The sequence below is a fragment of the Cyprinus carpio genome, chromosome B24 (genome assembly GCF_018340385.1).
Source record: "Cyprinus carpio isolate SPL01 chromosome B24, ASM1834038v1, whole genome shotgun sequence".
NCBI classification, from domain to species: domain Eukaryota; kingdom Metazoa; phylum Chordata; class Actinopteri; order Cypriniformes; family Cyprinidae; genus Cyprinus; species Cyprinus carpio.
In genome coordinates this window covers 8,933,657-8,955,085 of record NC_056620.1, presented here as the reverse complement: position 1 = coordinate 8,955,085, position 21,429 = coordinate 8,933,657, and the positions used below count along the sequence as shown (strand labels likewise).

General features: G+C 36.4%; 1 protein-coding gene across 4 annotated transcripts; it reads right to left on the bottom strand.

Annotated features, from left to right (window-relative positions):
• Window positions 1–37: 37 nt before the first annotated feature.
• LOC109049589 (progressive ankylosis protein homolog B-like) lies at window positions 38–19,832 on the bottom strand. Of its 4 annotated transcripts, none has more exons than XR_006158522.1 (13): window positions 19,393–19,830; window positions 10,919–11,135; window positions 10,715–10,833; window positions 10,233–10,316; window positions 7,971–8,141; window positions 7,758–7,892; window positions 7,580–7,672; window positions 6,592–6,684; window positions 2,987–3,116; window positions 2,751–2,874; window positions 2,370–2,469; window positions 891–1,038; window positions 38–795 (listed from the first exon to the last, which is right to left on the bottom strand). XR_006158522.1 is itself a non-coding variant. In XM_042752445.1 (13 exons), the coding sequence occupies exons 1-13, from the start codon at window positions 19,486–19,488 to the stop codon at window positions 912–914; spliced, it is 1,491 nt and encodes a 496-aa protein (XP_042608379.1). In that variant the 5' UTR covers window positions 19,489–19,831; the 3' UTR covers window positions 38–911. The 4 variants fall into 4 exon arrangements, 3 of the variants coding, with proteins under 3 accessions (XP_042608379.1, XP_042608378.1, XP_018922785.2); XM_042752445.1 differs by adding an exon at window positions 1,808–1,809 and having other exon boundaries at window positions 38–1,038; window positions 19,393–19,831; XM_042752444.1 differs by having other exon boundaries at window positions 38–1,024; window positions 2,339–2,469; window positions 19,393–19,832.
• Window positions 19,833–21,429: the final 1,597 nt, after the last annotated feature.

The window sequence follows — 21,429 nt, the reverse complement described above, 5'->3', positions numbered from 1 at the left end:
TTAATATGCACAAAACATGAGAACCAAACCAAAATAATGTATTCACAAGTGCTTAGTTTATTGGTATGTGTTGACATACTGTATGAGCTGTTATTCAGTTAAACCACAAGCACAGAGTAACACGAGCACCTAAAGTAAAACAGTACCTAAAATCTGCATTAATTTGACAAAACAGATATTGAAAGTGAAACTTACAGTACATTTCTAAGATTTGGAAAATAAAGGAAAATGGATTCTATAATGTGGTTCCAGCACAAAATACTGGATCAGATCTGATCAGAAATGATAATTTCATGCATTCACAATGCTCAAATAAATAGCCTTTTGTATATAGAAGTGATCTGATCTTCAGACCTAAATATCTCCATAGTGACATTTGCAAAGTATACAAAACCTGAATTTGTGCAGTGAATACAAAAATAAATCAACTGACATAATCAAATCTAGTATGTGCCCCAAGTCAGTAAAATAAATTCCTCTTGAGCAAGTTATAATACACTCAAAGTGTAACTATTCATTGTGCGTCTCAAGGCAAGAGGAAACGGACGGTACTGTATGTCTCAGGGTCAAAGTTCAGATAATAAACATCTTTTTAAGCCTGTTCTTGGTGCAGTCTTTCTGCAAGGATTTGTTTTCTGATTGCAATGGTCTATTTTGGCAAAAATGTTCACAGGCTGCAGAACAGGAACTTTGGAAGACATCTGTGTAAATATGCCTCAGTGCAAAAAGTGCAGTTGATGTAGACAGATCTGCTCATTCTACCCCATACAAGCATCAATCAAGCTGGCAGTTCCACTGGGGTAATGGAGAGATTGTAGAAATGTAAAGAAAAAAAAAGAAAAATAGTATAATGATAAAGTACTAGCTTCTTGTCGTCAAAAATCCAAGACCTTTTCTTCCCATTCCTTGATTCATTCATCTTCTGTTTCCACCTGCTCATTCTCAGCCTCTTCAGTGACATCTAACTCTGTCCTGGAGGTGACTTCATTCATCGGGGAAGAGTTGTCCTCCACAACCATTTCTGCTTCTGGGGTTTTTCTGAAAACAGACAGTGAGAGTGATAAATACTGCAAAAGAATTATGAAACAAGGATTTTAGAAGTCTAAAAGCATGTTTAGGTAACACTTTCGATTAGAGCGCTAAAAAGATTCACTATTAACTAGTTGCTCATTAGCAGGAATATTACTAGCATATTAATGCCATATTCTGCATGAACATATACCTTAACCCAATACCTAAACACATACAGCTATGGTCAAAATTTTACATACACTTTGCAGAATCTGTTTACCAAAATAAGAGGCATTATGCAAAATGCATGTTATTTTTTATTTAGTACTGACCTGAATAAGATATTTCACATAGAAGATGTTTACATGTAGTCCACAAGAGAAAATTATAGTTGAATTTATAAAAATGACCCTGTTCAAATATGTATATACTGTATTGTTACCTGAATGATCCACAGCTGTTTTTTTGTTTACTTGTTTTGTGATAGTTGTTCATGTGTCCTGAACAGTTAAACTGCCCGCTGTTCTTCAGTAAAATACTTCAGCTCCCACAAAGTTTTCCAGCATCTTTTACATATTTGAACCCTTTCCAACAATGACTGTATAATTTTGAGATCCATCTTTTCACACTGATGACAACTGAGGGACTTACATGCAACCATTTCAAAAAGTTCAAACACTCACTGATGCTACAGAATGAAACACATTGAATTAAGAGCCTGAATTTGGACTTTGAAGATCAGGGTAAACTGAACTTATTTTGTGTTCTGGGAAACTTGTAAAGACTCTTCTGTAGCTTCTGAAGGGCAGTACTAAATGGAAAAAAAAGCAAACATGATTTTTATGTCAAATAAGAAAAATGTACACATCTTAATTTTGTTCAAAAGTTTTCACCCCCCAACTCTTACTGCATTGTTGTACCTTCTGGAGCATCAGTGACTGTTTGAACCTTTTGTATAATAGCTGCGTACTGAGTCCCTCCGAAAATATAGATCTCAAAATTATACAGTCATTGTTGGAAAGGGTTCAAATATGCAAAAGATGCTGGAAAACCAAAGAGTTTGTGGGACCTGAAGGATTTTTCTGACAAACAGCAGGCAGTTTAACTGTTCAGGACAAACAAGGGACTCATGAACAACTATCACCAAACAAACAAACAAAAAAAAAAAAAAAAACAGCTGTGGATCATTCAGGTAACAACATACTATTAAGAATCAACCATACATGTATGTAAACTTTTGAGTGGGGTATTATTATTGTATATCTTATTGTATTTCATATTGAAAAATAAGGTAGATAGGACAAAAGCTGTAATATTTCTGCAGAACCATTGACTTCTGCAATCTGATTGCTTCTCACCTGTTTTCGGTATACATAACAGGCAGCCACTGCGACCATGGTGGACTCCCCCATGAATCCTGCTAATAAAGACCCCACTCCCAGTGTGGCACCATGCACTCTGCACAAAGACAAACCCAAAAACCCCTTTTAATAACAATTTTCTGAGCTTACTGTAAAAGTTGCTGCAGCAGTCTGCATTAGCTGAGGAGCGGAATCCTAATTAATTCACAAACTGCAGACAGGGATTTGAAATGGTTTATTTTTAGACTCACAAAAAAATTCAGAGGCAGCATGAGAGCTAATTACTTCACAAATCACATACTGAGCAGAGAAGCACATTCAGAAGATATTTCAATGAGATGCATTTAGCATATTTGTATATTCCTTCTGTATACTAACCCCATGTAAGGCAGCACCAGAAGGCTGGTGATGAGCACAACGATGCGCAGAACTGAACTAGGTGCCAGCACACAAGTTCTCTTTAACGTCATTAACCAGCCCGTCAGATGAGCTCGAACCGTAACTGATAGAAAAAGACAGACACAAGGTCACATAGATATAATGCACTGTAAATCATATAAAGTCATATGCAGTACGAAGTCAAATAAAAGGTTAAAGAAAAGACTTTATGGTACCAGGCACAGGGAAGAAGGAAAAGACTCGCAGTGGAATGATGCAGAGATGTGCGAAGGCCATATCCACCCCAATGACATCTACCAGAATGCGTTCAGAAACATGAGGCGTCCAGAATACAATGAAACACATCTGGAAAGCACAGACACAGGTATGTGCACAAACTACTTAATTTATCAGTTTTAGGTCAAATCTTTACACTAAATATACATGTATACCAGTAGCGGTTTCTCCATTAGGACGATTGGGCAGTGCACCACCAAAGTGCGAAAGGGAGGGATTTTTTTCTTTCACATTCAACCACAGTGTTATGCTAGCTTTCACTATTCTAGACTCTAAATAATCCAATCAGTGTCGAGTCGCGTTTTGTGTATTACCGCCCCTTTTTGGGCGATTTCTGTCAGAATGAGAATCACCCCGAGTGCTCTCATAGACTTCCACACAAAGATAATTTTTTTTAACTACAGGCACTGCAATGCAAACTTAATGAGTTCCGGGAGGGCTCACACTTACGTGCTTTCATCATCATGCGTAGCCTTAACTTGTGCAAGGATTGCAAAAAACGAAAAAAAAAAAAAAAAAAAAAAAAAAACAGAAAGATGTGGCCAGCTAAGCCAACTCAAATTCAGTTGTCAGTTGAACTTGATCGACATCATGGCGAATGTTACCTCAGCGCAGATGAAGTGAGTAATGTAAGCAAGCAGTGTAATGTAAGGGAGCAATGTAATATAATGTGATATAAGTGAGTAATGTGATTTAAATGAGCAGTGCAATACAAATGAGCTGTGTAATAATTTAAGTAATGTTGTAAATGAGCAGTGTAATATAAGTGAGTTGTGTAAATAGTGATTTATGTGACTAATTATTTTTTATTAAATTTTTTGAAGTAAAATGTTTTTTGGAAAACCACATCCTGGCTTCTGTCTTCATTTGCTGCTGAATTGTGTTAATATGCATATAGAAACATAAGGAGAGCAAGAGATTGACTGTTAGAGTCAGTTTATTTTTGCACACATTTTATTTGCACTACTGAAATAATCACTATATGCGTTATGTCTAAGTGCACATTTTGTTTAATTTCTTCATTACTCTTAAGCCCCGTTTACACTACAAGCGACACGCAACAGCACAGCAACATAATCCTGTTCATTTCAATGGAAAGCTGGCGATTTCCAGCAACACGAGCGACAGCGGCCATTGGCGACTGGATGGGGTGTGTCCAGCGACGCGACAAAGTTCAGAATCTTTCAACTTTATGCAAATAAAGAGCAACTTTCGGGAGCAATGGCCAATTGGAAAAGAAGACAGTAGAGCTCATGTGATTGTTCTCCTCTCAGCCGTAAATAAACATAAGCAATGAAAGAAAGTAGGTTCTGTTTCTCATTCATTTTTGTTTGTATGTACGGATTTCATTTAGATTCTGATTATATTTAATCTTTTACCTCCACAATGTTTGTACTTAGCGGCAAGAAACCTGATTTGCTGTCAAGGCAACCAGTATTGAGAACGCCCACTAGCAACCTCATCGCCAGCCAAAAAAGGCGTGCTAGTGTGAACGGGGCTTTAGGGCCCTATCCTACACCCGGTGCAATGCGGCGCAAGTGTTTTTGCTAGTTTCAGCCTGACGCAGTTCTCATTTTCCCATCCTGCGCCGCGTTGTTTAAATAGCAAATGCATTTGTGCCCATTTGTGCACACTGGTCTAAAAAAAGAGGTCTGTTCAGGCACATTGTTGGCACGTTGCTATTTTGAGGAACTGAAAATAGAATTCGCCATAGACCATCTCAAACCTGGTCTAAAGTCTGGCGCAAAATTTTTTCTTTGTTATTTAAAGAGCACGTTAGTAATATGCACCTTTATGGCGGGTGCACAATGCACATACACTTTGCTTATTACACACACAGGAATGTGCAGCAGCACACAAACATTTTTAAAAATGAAAAATTACATTCTGCCATGGCGCAAGTGCAACTGGTTTGGGAGATGAGACGGGGGATGAGAGATGAGATGGGAGATGAGACTCAGATTGGTTTATTGCATGTTACACCCAAAAACACCCATTACTCATTAAGAGAATAGAGACAACCCGTTTAGACCATGCGCCTGGGTGTGCCGACCGTTTTCCCATCCTTAAACTAGCAAAAGTGGATTCGGACACGCCCAGAGTGCACCTTTACACTTTAGACCATGCGCTTAGATAGTTAAAATAGGGCCTTTTATCTTAGATGTGCCAGTCAGTTTTGACTGTGTCTTTGTTATGAGACTCTTCTCATTCCAGCAAGACTAGATTATGCAATGGTCTCATACGAAGCCTGCTTGACGCCCTGCCTACGGGCAATCCTCTATTCTGGTACAATAGAGTCTGACAAAGGCCTGGCATGCCTGTTGACAGTGAAAGATCCTCCACATCTGACCAAGTTAAAGGCCATGGGCTTGAATTTTATAACACAGTCACAAACACTTCTACACTGAAATCCTAATGAATTTTTATTTATTTATTTTTAAAGCTATTTTCTTTTATGGGTATTCCTGTAGACCTGTGCAATTGAAGCAGCAACATTTTTTTTTTCACTTCAAAACAAAACAAAACAAAACAAAACAAAACTAAACAAAACAAAACAAAACAAAACAAAACAAAACAAAACAAAACAAAACAAAAACAAAATAATAAAAACTTTGTGAAATTAATTTTGATTGTTACATGGATTCTCTGCCAGATTATTTGATCTGTTGTTTTCTTCACTATGAAACCAGAATCAGGAAAGATGCCATATATCTTCAGGCTTTTTTGAGATATCTCCACTGGTGGCACAGAGGTGTTACATCTTTATTCAGAAAAGTGGGTGTGCAAGATCTATCCACATGTAATTTCAATTTTATTTGATCCTCTAATCCATAATTACACAACACACACCTACAAGTCATGTCACGGAAATCAAAAACAAACAGCAAAAACTGCGACCCATTAAACCAAGCTCTATAGTTTGTTTTTCTGAGAATTTTTTGTCTGTTTACAGCATGGATACTTTTTTTGTCAGTGATAAAGTAAAACCTTCACCATATGTCTAACATCTGCTCTCCAACAAACCTTGTGGTGTTTTGAGACACAAACCGCTGGACTTGCATTTTAAAAAAATTGTGACATTTTAACTTGTTGTTGTTGTTTTTTTCATCTGCAGGCCTTGAGGTCAGAGCAGGATAAGTAAACAGAAAAAATGGGTTTATGACCAACGTGGGAACGGAAATCAGTGTTTACTGATTGTATGGCATGTGAAAAATGCACATCGTTTTCACCTGCAGGCAGAGATCTATGTTTTATGTTGGAATTTGAGCAGCTGATATAAACAGACTCAGCCTTGACATACCAAATGAAACTAAAAACATTATGAAAATATCCTCTGGGTACATGCAGTAAATCAGGTTAATCTTTTTCTTTTTTTTACTGTAGGTGTCATTAGATTTTAAGCAGTGACAACTATGCCATGATACTGCACACTTCAGGAATTATATATGCAGAATTTCTGACACTTTACATTTTTTAAAACTCTTTGATGTTTTTTTTTTTATGCTCACCAAGGCTGCATATACAGTAGATTAACAGATCTTACCGTTAAGGAGAGGAGAAAACAGCAAAGGGTGAACCTCTGGATATGTGATTTGGTGACTGTCAGACCACTGGCTAACTTATTAGTAGGGTTATTCTGTTAAAACAAAAGAAGTACAAATACTATTATTTATTTATCCTCCAAATGATACAGGTTAAAATAAAAAGCTATGCCATTATGCTTATGTGGAAAAACACTTTTTGAAAAGACAATTTTATATATTCCATCCATAAATAAAACATGCTCATCTGGCACCATCCATCTAAAACAAGAAAGATGTTTATTATACAACTATGTGCATCAACATTCAAAAGCATGTTGTTATCTTTCTTGTCTATATGAACACTGAGTGCTAGTTATGGCACAAACATAATTTAGGAGTTACAAAACAAGCTTTCCCCAATCTAAATCTTTCACTCAGTCTCACCAAGCCAACCATAAAATAATGGCTCTTAAACCACACAGAATGCTGATACTAGTTATTTCTCTAATCAAAAAGAGGCAAAACCTTAACATGTTGAATCAGGCACATGTTAATCTGACTGTTGTAGGTCTTTGAATGGTACATAATTACAGGTCTACAGGACGAGGCATTTTATTGTGAAAACTAGTCATCAGGTGTTGACTAAAGAACATTCCAAAGCCTTAGGACAAACCAAACAAATAAAAGTTACTGAGGTCTTACATAATTATCTTATCAGATAACAAAAGATAATAATATACAGTAAGAAGTTGGATAGGAACTACATTTTTCTATTAGTTTGTCAGCGTCGATAGCCTTGTGGGCAGTGCACTGATATATCAAGTTGTTGTGCTACGAGTGTCCCGAGTTCGAATCCCTGCAAAAGGACCTTTCTTGATCCCGTCCCCCCTCTCTCTCTCTCCTAATTCGCTTCCTGTCAACTCTAAACTATCCTATCACAAGAAAAAAAATATTAGTTTTGCCTGAAAAAAATACATTGTGACATTCATAGTCAAAACCACCACCTACCTTATCGAATGCTGGATAGACGGCACGTAGTTCTGTTAACCAGCCATAGGGCATGTGACCAACCGGATATGTTGCTGTGAGTACTGCTACCGCCTAACAAACATACTCAATTCAGTTAGAACAGGTTGCTGTGTGTTACTGTTGACTCTAGTACATATTAGCACCCAACAGTACTCACTTCGGTTGATTCAGCGCTGGTTTTGAGGTCCCGAGAGACAAACAGATTGACAATGGGCCTGCTGATGCGCTGAGTGGCCAAAATGAGAGCAAGTGGCCACCAAAAACTTAGCATCTTCCTTACAGTGGTGTCGCCCTGGAATTGAACAAAAGTACTTTGAGTATTTGATGCAACTTTTTGAATATTCTGTGAAACTCTTCTTGATAATCATACCCCCTGTTCAATACTGCTTGACTCTGGAATATTGTCGTGGACTTTACAGTAGTAGCCCAGTCCTACGATAGTGAACCGCACCAGAGCTCCCATGTACAGAGAGACAATGGGAATGAGAAGAGGCTCTAAACATTCCAGGTTACTCTGGAGAAGAATCGCCACAAATATTATCTGCAGGCAAACAGAAGAGTCAAGAATCAATTAAATATTGGGCAAGTTTAAAGTACATGTTTAAACACGTGACAAACCTGCAAAAATATTTATGCATTTAATAGTTAAAAGAAAAGAGACAGACTGTTGCTGCTACATGCTATGCAAATCTGCAATGCAAAATAAGTGCTCAAAATAGCCCTTTGGTAGCACATCTAAAATAAAACAGGGATTTGCATATATATCATGTGCCAAAAATTGTATAGATGTTAAACTATTTAATATTAGTTTAATTAAATCATGTTAATTTCATAATATTTTAAATATAAAAAAAGTATTAAAATATTTCAATGTCATGTGTTTTACAGTCGTGTTGTGCTTATTGCGATGATGTATGACTATTTTCCGACAATAACATTTTTTTTTTATTAATGTTATATTTGCATTTTTACTTTATTTATACTATCATTTAAAAGTTGTCAGTGTGTTTTTGTTTAGAAATGAATACTTGTATTCAGCAAGATTACATTAAATTGTGAATCAAAAAATCATAAGTGACAGCAAAGACAGTAAATTCATAATCTTACAAAATAATTATATTTTAAATAAATGCTTTTCATAGAATATTCTATTCATCGAAGAATCCTGAAAAAATTTATCAAAGTTTCCAAAAGAAAAAAAATCAATAATAAAAATCTTTTTTCAAAATCAATGTTCTTTAGAACCAAATCAGCATAGTAAAACTCCAAATCCGCCATGACAAGAATAAATTACCGTACATTTTAAAATATATTCAAATAGAAAAGAGTTATTTTTAATAGCAATATTTTATGCAGTATTGGAGTTTTTACAATATCAAATTGATTCAAAATTGAGGCCTGTTGAACAAAGCCAGTTTAATCTTTTACCCAGATAAATTGGTGTTTAGTCTGAGCAAACTGAGTTTTCAGGCTCAAGAAGGTGGGTTGGTTTTGAGCAGGTTTCATCGCTTTGGTAACTTACACTGCTGCGGAGCAGGTTTTATTCTGGGCAAACCCAAACTGGACCAATCAACTGTGACCAAAGTGACATATATCTGATGTAATAAAGCCACTCCCTGTATCTTTTGCTTCACATTAAATCAGTTTACAGTGAAAGAACTTCAGAGACAAAATCGCTCATCTTTTGCTGTTAATTATTATATTTATATTTCATGAATAATAATTATGTATATTAACTGATAATTAACTATAAACATATAAATAGCTTTAATATATAAAAGCTTTTAAAATGACTAGGCCTAAACTTATGTGATTTCTTTTGACCACTTTGAGAAACTATACAAATGATTAAATTCAGTTGATTCATTTGAATAGTCAGATATTTTCTTTGCTGCTGAAGCGGTGTTTATTTCTGCATTGCAAATGCATTTCAGTTTATTATATTTTTAATAACAACATCTCTTAATCTTCAGCAGAGAAGTGAATGTGCCAACTCACAAACTCAAATCCTGAGTTGACAAAGTATGTTTATATCAAGCACTGTGAGCCTGCTGAACCTGATCTAAACCAGGCTGGATTTGTTTGGTTTTGTCAAATCTAAACCTACTCTGAAACATGCACGCAACAGTCATTGTTGAGCATTAGATTTTTTTTTTTTTTTTTTTTTTTTTATCATACTGAACTCAAATGTTTGAAAACTAGTGTGTGTACCATTTGCCATTTTACATTGTTTTAATACTATTGTTTATTTTAATCATATCTTTGTGGGCTATAAATAAGGCAAATAATGCAATTTGTTAGAAATAAGGCATTTTGCCCATTCAAGGTCAAAGACAATGACAAGGGAAGTAGTAATTTTCCTTTACTTGTTATAATAAATTTAACTAGAAGGCCAACTAAACATCAAGAAAGACACAACTAAGAATATTTCATTAACTCTGCTTAGTTGTAACATCACTTTATCTCCTGCTTCTTGCTTTTTCTCTGCCTCTTTGCTGATAAAAGACTTAACAAATGTCTATTATTTGAATATCAGACAAAAATCTAACATTTAAAATGCAATACTTTTTCCCAATTCTGGCACAAGGGGAGATGACAGGAACTTAGCATACAACAGTTTATAGAGGGCTACCTGTGCAACAACATCAGAGATAGAGGCAGATCCCACTAGCAGGCTGTGCTTGTGCTTGAGGAGGATGCCAGCATGAATCCACGCCTTTGGAGCAAAATTAAATTAGTACAATTATTTCTGCAGTATGCATACTGTGCACAGTAGGTGAATTGTCTGCATTCATGGAATACCACATGGAAACTATAATTACCAACAACTGCAGTATAAAGAACATAGTGATCAAAAGTCTGAATACCACAATGCAATGCACTCAATGTGATCCTCCATTTGCATTTTGTAATAACAAAAGTAATAGCCTATTAACTGCAATTTTTACACCTCTTGTTTGACACTCTTGTTTTTACATAGCCCATACTATTTCACATACTAACAGGAAAAATTGTACATAAGCAAAGTATGCAGTAAAAACTTTTCCAATATTCTAATCCAAAAGATGATCTTGAATCTCCTGTTAAAAGTTATATTATGAGGTTCATACTCACCATTGCATCTAATAATGGAAATACTGCAAGGTACAGGAATGCCTTTCTTGTCTTGCTTCCTACTGAATCATCCACATGGTGGAGTTTATTTATGATGTAGTAGCCCAGATCTGTGTAAGCTGGGGAAATGTGACAGGTTTTAATAAAGGATTTCCAGTGAAGAACTCTGGTAAACTGGAAATTGTATTCAAATGACTGACACACCTATTAGGGTGTGGAGGATGATGGCAATGACCCCAGCCACAACTATACAGAGGACTGCCTTGGTTCTCTCCTTTTTACTGTTGACAAACACGAGTCCCACATTTTTGAAGTCGCTCATAGGTCCAGTAAAGAACTTCATAAGCGAGTATGCCAGACCATAGCTGGCCAACATCTCAACCCTGTCCTCTTTCACGGAAGCGATGCCCCTGTTTAGAGCCTGAAGCAGACATGAGAAAAGAAAGGGCATGTTTCATTGCTGTGTTTGTGTGTGTGTGTAAATATGCATGGCTCAAAAAATGTAAGGAAACGCCTAAAGATCACAGTATAACACCAGACAACTAAACAGGGATAGGAAGCAGAAGTAATTGTGAATCAGTTTTATCTTCTTTTGTGCAAGTGAAAGTGACGACAGGTGCACTAGAGAGCCAACACAGAAAGACAACAAAAAGGAAATGGTTTTGTAGGTGGTGGCCACAGATAATTGCCAACCCACGTTAGCTTATTGTTGTCTTTTCTGAGGTAAATGACGTTACGTGACTATTCAAAGGCTGTTTTAATGACAGTACTGTATAAATAATTGGAAATAATACTTAATGTTCAATGCCATTTATTATTATAGTAGCATATCAGTCACCCAATAGTCGCAATAAGCTTTTTGCTTGTTACTTTTAATATAACACAAAGTCTCAGCCTTTAAATTTAATTTTATCACAAAATACAAACAAATTATGCGTTTTTTACGCTCTTTAATATGCAAGAGATCACTGTATTCGCCAAGTGTTGAATTAATCATCTTTTTCTCTTTTCTGCTAGTTACAGCTTAAAATAAACATGAATGAATATCAGGTATGTCGAAAAAAATCTGAACAATTTAATAAAATGAATGTCTCATGTAATCGATCAATCAATGTTTCGAAAAATGTCAGTATAATAGATTGTGAACTGTCGTAACACTCATAACAGAAAATTTACCTTTTTTACCAACATTGCTATTTTCATAAATCAGTTACCTGAGTTGAAGCCTACTTCAACTTTTTGAACATTTTTATTGCTGTTTTTCATGTTGATTACATGTGTATAATGAAAGGCATATACTTTCTTGCAGGAATAGAATTTTCACACTTTATTCATGCAATATACAACATTGCTTTCTTCTCGTAAAATATTAAGGGGGTCATTGGATGCAAAATTCCCTTTTACATTCTGTTTGAACATAAATGTGTTGGCAGTGTGTGTACACACTACTATTGTTGCTTTTGTTAAAATAGTCACAAGATGGTCACAAGATAAATATTCAGATTTTTTCCCCAGTAGCTTGTTTTATTGAAACAATTATGAAAATTTTTGCATTTACAGAAGAACTTCGCCTGTTCTGTTATTAAGACTTTCCCTAATTGCAGATTCAATTATTAGATCTGTCAGCATTAATATTTTTATACTTAGATTTTAAAAACTGTAACACCTTGTGTCCCAACCAGATGCGAAGCCATAAAAAGTATCTTTGCCATGTGTCGACAGCGACACGTGACAATAAGCGACAGGGGATTCTATTTTTGAAACGGTTTTTATTTTATGATATCTCACGGCAGGAACAACATACAAAATATGACAGTGATAATCTAAGGTAATGATTATGTGCTTTATTCAATGTTAAATGTGTCTAATGGGAGTTTGAATATTATTTTGCGTGATCTTTAGCCATAGTGAAAGTAACAATAGATATTTACCTCAGATCTTGAAAATAAATTAAAGCAAACTCGTGGTGCGTTAAAACTGTAAACTCACTGCGAACCAACACATGTATTCCATAACAAAGATGGTATCAGTCATTCACTCACTCACTCAAAACTGTTTGGTCCATTCACATTTCAATCATCTATTTTCCGTTTCCACTCTTCTTTTTTTCTCACACGCCATGTTTTTGCGGTCACATCGTATCTACAGTGGACGCGACAAAGCATTGCAAATCATTTTAACTGTGTCTGTAAGGTATAAATAGAACGAGTCAGCAGTTTTCTTTTGGGGATTTATCGCGCTGCGCCGGAATCCAGAATAGACAGCATCTGCTTATAATGGGTTCTATACTATTTTGTTGCGTTGCGCCACACCATTTGCGTCCAAAGTAAATATTGCCTTCTCGCTCTCTCGTTTCATACAAACATAGCTGCTGCCATTTTGCTACGATTGTTTTGTACGCTGTAATGGATTATAAGATAACAAACAAACTGGTAAGATTTTAAAACATTTTCATCTTAAATCTTTTATTGCCTTAATTATTTATGTGGTGAAATATTGTATAATAAGTGGTTTGACTGCACCGTTTCCCTTAAATGTCCGTCTAGTTGGAACTTGCCACTTGCTCGCAACTGTTCAAATCAATATTTTGTGTCTAATTATTTACTTATGTGGCAAGTAGCCATGTAATAAGTGGGATAATGTACATTCAGCCGGTTGTTATCACAGAATAACCCCCTTCAGGGTGATACAAGACCTGATCCTGATCACTCTGTTGGGGGTCATTCTGTGAAAACAACTTGCTGGATGTACATTATCCCTTACTTAGCATGGGCCAAACATTTTTCTCTCACGGGCCGGATGTGGCATGTAGGCCGCTTATTGAGGAACCCTGATTTAAAGGGACATGCACCAAAACAGGTCGCTGTGAACAGGGATGTTTTTGACAAAGTAAAACGGGTGTTGTTTTGCACTACCACTGAGAAATTTTAACCAAAGTATGTTATAGACTTTTCATTAAGACCCTAAAGAATCAACTATATCAACTTGTGGAAAATGGGCATCTGATGACCCCTTTAAAATATTTATTCTCGTAAAATATTAGGAGCCCTATTTTAATGATCAAAACGCGAAGTGTAAAGTGCACGGCGCAGGTGCACTCAGGGCGTGTCCAAATCCACTTTTGCTATTTTAACGACGGAAAAACGGTCGGTGCGCCAGGCCGCATGGTCTAAACGGGTTGTCCCTCTTCTCTTAATGAGTAATGGGTGTTTTTTGGGCGTAACGTAATAAACCAATCAGAGTCTCATCTTCCATTCCCTTTAAGAGCCAGTTGCACTCGTGCCATGACGGATTTGCTATTTACACAGTGGAATTTGGCAAGCGCAAAGACGTCTCCGAGATGAAATGGAGCTGCTTGTGTGCGAGCAAATAGATAGCCTAATTCTGATACATGCGATGACTATCCATTATGACATTAATAAACATCTATAACTAATTATCCTAAAAAAAAATTCTTATGCATTGCAATCCTTTAATTTTTTATATTTGACATAATTGTGTGCTGCTGTGTATCCCTGTGTTTAATAAGCAGCGTGTACGCGCGTTGTGGACCCGCCTATACTAACACGCTCTTTAAATAACAAAGAAAAAAACACCAGACTTTAGACCAGGTTTGAGTGGGTCTATGACGCAGTCTATTTTCAACTCCTTAAAATAGTAATGCGCCTGAACACACCTCTTTTTTAGACCAGCACGCCCATGGGCGCACAAATGGGCGCAAATGCATTTGCTAATTAAAACAAGCAAACACTTACGTCAAAATGCGAACGGCGCATGACAGAAACCAACAAACACACTTGCGCACCTCACAGCTAATCATCCACCCTTTTGTATGATAGGGCCCTAGGACTTCAATCTCATAATTTTAGATTTATTATTACTATTATTTATTTTTTAACGTGGTACTAAAACATGGCTGTATTTACTAAACTACTGCATGCAAACACAATCTTGGCACAGTGGCCCAAAATGCAGTAAGAAGAGGAAGAAGAAAAAAAAAAAAAGTAATAATAAAAAAATAATCAGCTCACTCATTTTGGTTGCATTCTCTGGGCCTTTCTTTCAGCAAATTCATGACAATGTCCTTGGTGTTTAATTTAAGTCTTTGTGTATTCTCAATGGATAGACTGGCTAGTTTCGATGGTCAAACTAATTTTATTAGCTTTAGTTTTGAAAATGAGCACTCCACTGAAGCCACAGTAACAGAAGAGAATTAAAACAAAAGAAAGAGAATTAAAAGGGTGCAGATGTCGCTGAAGTTAGATTTGATAAAGACTTTTCAAATAACTAGCTACCAACCTTTTTTTGAAAACAATAATTTTATTTGGCCGTGGCGATGAAGAAGTAACAGAAGGAGCATAGCCAGAGCCCTTTAAAATGACCTCCAGCAGGGTACTTGTGTGCATGTTTTTGACCAAAACTGTCAGGATGAAATCCTCAGAGGCACTGTCAGATCTTACATGGCCTCATAAGGCCAGAGTGTGTAGGCAGCTTCTGGATGACAAAGGCATTGACTGACCCTTAAGTTCCCCAGACCTGAACTCAATTGAGAACCTCTGGGATATTATGTATTAGAGCAACCAAATCCGCTAATTAGCACCACAGACTGTCCAGGAGCTTAGTGAAGCCCTGATCCATGTCTGGCAGGAGATCCTGCAGGAAAAATTCCATGTCATCAGGAGCATGCCCAAACATTCTAAGGAGTGCATACAGACACATGGGGACCATAAACACTACTGACTTACATTAAGATTTGCTATGATGAAAATGATGCAAATTGGCTCAGCCTGTAATTTTTTACTTTATCACAATTTTGTTTTCAACAAATTAGACAATGTATATAAGTAAAGACAAACATTGTTTATCAAGATCCAATGTGTGATTTAAGTGTTCCCTAATTTTTTTGGAGCAGTGCATAAAAACTAAACTTGTACAGACTGTATTGAAAACTCTATTTTCTTTCCAGTTGTATCTGTGTGGCTGCCTATAAAGTCCTGCCTATAAAGCTTCTATCTCTTTGAATGGGGAAACATCAAATTCTCCAAAAATGTTCGCCAAGTTTACGATTACATTTCATATTTGAAATTACCAATGATATCTGACAACAACTGTATCATAAATGTTCATTATCCTCCCCAAATAACATCAAAAAATCCTAAATTTCACTATAGAAAACCCAACTTGCATGTGTAGTCCTAAGAGCACGTCTCAGAACGCTGACTGTTTCCATAGAATCCAGGACTTCTAACGGCAGCTGCAGTGACGCACTGACTTTACCAATTAGCGATTGGCTCTTTTGCTGAGAAGGCGGGGCTTTGTTCGATAGAGTGGCCATATTAAGTGTTGCATTTTTCCCCATTCAAATCTATACGAGTGACACATCTTGGTTAGTCTATAGTCTTTGCTATAGCAGAGCAAGAACAAGAGAAACAAAGAGACAATGAGTGCTGCTAAAATACACTCACACGTTACATAAGACTAATCCTTACCCCGTCTAACTCCTCGCTCAAACGCACACACACCAGTCCTTAATAAGACTGTCACTTTCCTAACACTAAATGACATAAACCTAGACACATGTTAAACTTCAATGTGTACCACAGACTAAAAGAGCAAATATAAAACATTTCATGAAGATACTGAATTTTTAAACCCAACTTTGGTTGAGTTTTGTACCCAAATGAACTTGATGAACCATCCTTTGATTATTAACCATTCAGTGCATATCTGAGGTATGACCTGATAGCATAAAAATACCCTCTAATAACAGAAAGCCCGGGCTATCCTTACAAATTTCAGAGATTATCTTCACAGTGCAACTTTCAGTTAAATATGGCCCACTGTGAATTATTTTATGATGAGTGTAAAAGCATCTAGTTGTAGCATACATATTCAAACAACAAAGACATAACAGAGCTCCTAACATGCCTTTTCACATATTTCCCTGTTGGTTTAACAGTAGTGACACTGTGCAAGGACAGTTTGTGCCATTTATGGAACTGACAGCAGGTTCAAAAAAGATGTTATCACCTGGCTAACTGTTGTATGAAAAGTATAAAGATTACACATAATGTATGTATTGTATGTACATCATTATGCATGTACAATTTCTTTTTAGTTTTTGTTGCTACTTTTTTATTTTCTTTGGAATTAATGCATGTAAAAAACACTAATCTTAAAGATAAAGGTAGGTCTTGACCCCATATTTCACTTAGGAAATCTACTGTAACTGGTTTTTATTCTAAGCAGATGTGTTTGGAAGTTTCCTCTGACTCAATAACCAGTTCGTAACCTGTAATTTAGACTTTGTTTTACTTTAAGAAAGAGTGGCAGTCTTGGCAGCATGTTATGCAAGGGGAATACTCATACATACAGAGATGACATCCTCGAGAACTGACTTCAAACCCATTGCATTTTGGGAAATTCAACCAATAATTAAAAGTAGGGATGTAACGATTAACTCAACTCACGTCTTGATTTGATTCACGATTTTGATTTCATGATTCGATTCAATTCACAATTTTTTTTATTTTTAAACAAAATTATATTTAAGGCAAATTATGAATTAAATGTGTCCTTTCATTATTGTTTGGACAGAATGCTGTACATTTCTTTGTGAAATTGAAACATAACCATAATAATATACTAATATAGCACTTTTGTTGGTTTTGATTGCTTCTGTTGTGCTTATTTGTAAGTAGCTTTGGATAAAAGTGTCCGCTAAATGACAAAATTTTAACAGAATGTAAATGTAAATAACAAAACTAAATTGAAATTTTAAAACAAGCCCCAAATCAAATAAATAAGTAACACATAAAATAAATCTCTTCATACAAACAAAATAAGGCTTTGTCTGTGCTCTTTCTATTTAAAATTAGAGGCAACCACTGCATTTTAATCATGATCCAATCAAAGATGCTGCATACATGCAGCATCAGCAGTTTTTAATTTAAATTAGATTGTATAATTTAGAAATTTCGAAGCAAAAACAGATTGGTTTGACTTCAGTTTTGTGATACTATACATAAACATATCTGCATGAAACAGCAGAAGAGCTGAATGAGACGCAGATTCACTCTCTAACAGCAGGTGGCACTTAAAGCGTTTCCTTGGTTTCTGCTGTAAACGAAGCAGCGCTGCACTTATTAACTTTAATATGCATTATACAGAGGCAAGATGAAAATAAAAAAATACCATCTAAACATTTCTAAAGACAGTAAGTTCCCCCCAGACATACATTTATAAACTCCTACACCTTAAATGAATCGCGATTTGTTTATCATCTTAACCGATTTGAATCGATTTTCAACCGGCTCACGGTTAATCGTTACATCCCTAATTAAAAGCAATTGCTTATCCATGCAGTAGACACCAGAGATAGAACATAGTTTTATTTGCAGCGATGCCTGACAAAAGGCATCTAGACAAAGTTCTCAGAATTTGGCTGACACTTCAAAACCATTTATACTTAGGGGAGGCCGGGGCTAGCTGTCACACTTTTAAACAAGTGCATATTTCTCAGGGTAGGTTTCTTAAAGTCCCCTTATTATGGATTTTTGAAAATTACCTTTCATACAGTGTGTAACACACCTCTAAGTGAATGAAAACATCCTGCAGAGTTTTACATCTGAAAGTGCACTGTGTATAAAGTTATTGTCTCTCAAAAGAAAGAGTCGACTCTGAATCATTGAAACAAGTCGTTTTTCAAACACAAAGCAGCACTACACTCACAGCACTACACTTGCTTTATCAGGCATGATAAAATGGAAATGAGACCGATTGGACCAATCACCACAGATTATCGTCACACAAAAGAGGGGTTTGGAAAATTGAATTGTTGAGCGAATCGTTTGGGAGTCGCTGAGCAAGTAAGGTCAAAATAAATGCATATTGACAATGAATGTGTTTTTTGACCTTACATGCATGTCAACCTGTTGTTAGGGACTCCCAAAACCAAAATATGAACCTTTCATTACCCATAATGGGGCATTTTAGGTCAATGCATACACATATAATCTGAATCTGCAAAAACATTCAACTATTTAACATTTCCACTATTAAGTGTCAGGAAAAAGACCAATAGACATGAAGTCCATTGCACTCTGGGAATTGGCAATAGATTGTCACAAAGTAACTTGCCGTTAAACCACATATTGTAATCTTTTTAGTTAAATTATGAAGGACAAAACAATTCACAAAATAATACAAATGTATAAATTAACGTACAAAAACACCAAACCACAACAAAACAATTAACCAACACAGGTCAACTTTTAAAATCTACCATTTACTTGCTCAAGTTTATTCTCGTAACATTTCGACTTTATTCTCGAAGTATTTCGACTTTATTCTCGTAATTTCGACTTTCTTCTCGAAATATTACGACTCTGATCTCATAATCTTAGATTTTTTTTATATATTTTTTAACGTGGCACTAAAACGCCGTCGTACTCAAGGGAACAAGGGCACGTTACAGATCAACGCTATGGGATGTGATCCTAAAACCTTTAGATTAGCTCACCACTATCAATACCCAACATTACTGGACTCAACCTGACATTCATACATCTAAACAAGCCCAAAGTGTATATTTACAAACATTTCACAGGTGTTCGCGCCGTAAAAAGCGGTTGCATCACAAAATCGCAGTGTAGAGGTTCAAAGGCATCATATCTCACCTGTTCTCCGAAGTCGATGGCTATATTTGTAATGGCTAGCGGCAGCAGAAAGCGAATAAGAGGCCAGTACGCATTGCGTGATGGACAGTCCATCATGACAAATGATGACTATAATATTTAAGGCATTCGTCCGTGAAGAGTCGCTTTATGGTTTGCGGCTTTCAGCTGCCTGAAGTGAAACTGGAAAAACTGGAGACATTGTCATTCCCAGCGCTTCCGATGAGGTCATCCAAACATTTCGCATTATATCATCATGCCATTCACCCGCGAATTAAATCTCACTGCCACGAAGTGCTGATGCAGGAAACCGCTAAACATGAGCATTTTGGTGTCTAAAGGGGCTGAAGAGTGTGCGTTGCGCGTGTTATTTATATTCGTGCGTTACACACGTGGGTCGTCACAACACCAAGCCCTTCTCCAGCTGTTCGCGTCAGTCAGCTGGAGTGGTATCAAAAAATTAAGAGCATTGATTTATAAGAATGAAGAGCATTGATTTATTATTTCCTATGGAACATTAGTTCGTCTTTGTCTTAGAAAAATGCTATTTGAATAAGATGTCAACGGAAATGGTTTAATAAGTTACAGTGGAAAGTTATGTATATTATTTTTAATATGCTGCCCTCTACTGGATGTTATTATGAGAGACAGGCCGGGGCAACCCACAGACGATAAACCTGCCATTAGGTTGACGATACACTGGGCAACTTTTTGAGCAATGTTGCTGGGCAACTTTGGGAAATGATGCCGTCAGGGGGCAACCAGGTGAGACACAGGGCCCACGACCAATCTAAAACACAAAAATACAAAAAAATTACCCATTCTTAATGGAAAAGTGCCCAAGCAACACTGCTCAAAAAAGTTTTATTACACATCATCACCTTGGAATTATAAAGGTTCTATCTGCGTTCTGAGCAGTTTTGAGATATTGAGCTTCAAAGTTTTTGCATTCCATATAGCAAAAAAAAAAAAGTTTATTTAAAACATGAAAATGACAGGGACCCTAAATGTACAATATCAAAATCCTTTCAAATTTGTAAATGGGGATTTCTGGAATGGGTCAAATGCAGATGGAACCCTCTAATAAAAAATAAATAAATAAATTTGCTTGGAATTATAAGGTTCTATCTGGCAAAAAAATAACTGAAGCAATAATTTTCAAGAAACACAAACAGTTTACTTATAATATTGTTTTAAAACATTAAAATTAGTGTTGTCTTATGAGCCAGAGATATTTGTTCATTGTTTCCATTCTGCCCTCTTGTGTTCTCTCTGTGTAGCCTATGTGTATATTTTTGTTTCCTTGAGGTAATTTGCTGGAGGCTATTATCGCAAGCCGTTTTAGCATTTAAAACTTTGGTTTGACTATCCATAAATGTAATTTAAGATAGGAACAATTGTATTTTGATGAGTCATAATTGTAATCCTACTAGTCACAATAACAATTAGAGATATCTGCAATTATAATGGCACTAGTAAGAAATCGGATTAGAGATATCTTTAAAGATGATTTGACTAGTCAAAACTTCATTTAAGATATCTGTAATTATAGATATCTTCAATAGACGCGTCATGCAACCGCAAATGACATGATATACAGCCAAGTATGGTGACCCATACTCAGAATTTGTGCTCTGCATTTAACCCATCCAAAGTGCACACACACAGCAGTGAACACACACACACACAAACACTGTGAACACACACCCGGAGCAGTGGGTAGCCATTTATTCTGCGGGTGCCCGGGGAGCAGTTGGGGGTTCGGTGCCTTGCTCGAGGAATACCTTAGTCGTGGTATTGCTGGCCCGAGACTCAAACCCACAACCTTAGGGTTAGGAGTCAAGCTCTCTAACCATTAGGCCACGACTTCCCCTAGATATCTCTATTTAAATTTCAGCTAGTCACAATTATAGTTTAAAAGATCTGAATTGCAAATGCTCCTAGTCTAATTGCTGTTGTGTGACGTGAGAATAAATTTACTCAGCTCCTCCCAGAGCTCCTCCCCGCCTACTCTGATAACTGCTAACAACATAGTCTGCT

What these genes read in the sequence shown, in the direction of transcription:
- LOC109049589 (XM_042752444.1), bottom strand. Translation starts at nt 19,488, where the DNA reads ATGATGGACTGTCCATCACGCAATGCGTACTGGCCTCTTATTCGCTTT. An exon ending in CCAGCGCTGAATCAACCGAA is followed by an intron (nt 7,673 to 7,757) that starts GTGAGTACTGTT and finishes TATGTTTGTTAG; the next exon opens with GCGGTAGCAGTACTCACAGC. An exon ending in TTCCTTCTTCCCTGTGCCTG is followed by an intron (nt 2,875 to 2,986) that starts GTACCATAAAGT and finishes TTTTTCTATCAG; the next exon opens with TTACGGTTCGAGCTCATCTG.